Here is a 1,461-nt window from a genome sequence, read left to right as displayed (position 1 = left end):
GCCGCGAGGCGCGACAAAGCGCGGCGTTGGGCGAGACGGCGGCCGCCCGACGCGCGCGCAGGTGAGCGGGCCAGACCAGTCGCCGCAACAATTATCTGCAAGTGCGGCGCCCATCTTGCAGGTCAACCGTGTCCACAATCTGGGGTGCGCGAGGCGCCTCACCGCTAGGTACACCCTCGCCGCGGCGCTGTCGGGTGCGTACCCCTCCGGCAGCCTCTCGCTGCCCCAGAGCATCATGGGGCTGCCGGGATCCCCACGCCCGACCGCCCAGCCCCCGCCCGCCGCAATGCTGCTGTCGCCGCCGCCGCCGCCGCCGCCGCTAGGGGTGGCCGGGGCCGCGGCTGCCGACGCCTCCTCCCTTTCCAGTGTGAGCAGCTCCCGTGCGGCGATCTGAACAAGCTCGGTCACGAGCTCTATCACATCCTCCATCCGCATGCCGCTGAGATACGCCACGGGGTCGGCCGCATGCTCGACCTTCCACCAGGCCGGCGCCTCGCAGCCCTGCGGCGGCACGGTAGCGGGCGCGGGCGCGGGCGCGGGCGCGGGCGCAGGCACGGGCGCGGGGTCGGGCCCCGCTGCGGCCTGGGCGCCGCCGCCTTGTGCGGTATTGGCGTTGACTGCGGGGTCGTCGCTGGCAGGGGCGCCGCTTGAGAGGCTCGTCTGCGTGCTGACGGTCGCGCCACCGCCGCCTGAGCTGCAGGGAGTCTGGCGTGTGGACGTGGCCGCCAGCTCTGACCCCAGCGATCTCAGCAGGTCGATCTGTGATGGCATGCAAACGGGCAGAGTCAGGTGATTCTGCAATCCTGCAATGAACATGCCCAAGCCTGCAATAAGCGACCTTCTCGCCCACCTGCCTACCCGCGTGCTACGTGGAACTTTTGCTGTGTGCATGTTGACACGCGCACACACACACACACACACACACACACACACACACACACACACACACACACACACACACACACACACACACACACACACACACACACACACGCGCGCGCGCGCACACACACATACACACACACACACATACACACACACACACATACACACACACACACACACACATTCAGTTTCTGTCGCACTGCAAGCGACCCACCCGTCGCACATACACACACACACACACAAGTGCCTGCACATGCAGCGCGCGCGCACACAAACACACACACACACACGAGCGTGCATGCAAGCGCGCAAGCACACATACTGCACACGCGCACTTGCACACGCATCTCTCTCACGATAACTCACGCACATCCCATACATACACAGAAAACAAATGCAACGCCACACCAAACTCATGCCCCTGGGTGTATGGAAGTGCAATGGCAGCAAGATCCATGAGGTGCAGGGCAGAGCAGACAGCTGTGCAGGGCCAATGCTGCGGAGTCCTGCTGCCAGAGTCTGGCTGACCAGCGAGGAGCAGCGGCGGTGCACAAAGCAGGGACGCCCACGCGCAGT

The 1,461-nt window shown here is 65.2% G+C and overlaps 1 protein-coding gene across 1 annotated transcript in view; it reads right to left on the bottom strand.

Moving 5' to 3' along the window:
- The window catches only part of MNEG_1434 (hypothetical protein), a gene marked incomplete at both ends in the record, with an annotated part of 4,568 nt that overhangs the window by 1,703 nt on the left and 1,404 nt on the right, over nucleotides 1-1,461 (bottom strand). Inside the window, one exon of the mRNA XM_014050085.1 lies at nucleotides 163-759. Within this exon, the coding sequence (XP_013905539.1) occupies nucleotides 163-759 (597 nt within the window). The remainder of the gene's footprint in view (nucleotides 1-162; nucleotides 760-1,461) is intronic.

Source organism: Monoraphidium neglectum (assembly GCF_000611645.1).
Source record: "Monoraphidium neglectum strain SAG 48.87 unplaced genomic scaffold scaffold00143, whole genome shotgun sequence".
In the NCBI taxonomy this organism is placed as follows: Eukaryota; Viridiplantae; Chlorophyta; class Chlorophyceae; order Sphaeropleales; family Selenastraceae; genus Monoraphidium; species Monoraphidium neglectum.
Note: the sequence above shows the minus strand (reverse complement) of the source record. Positions and strands in the feature narration are given on the sequence as shown.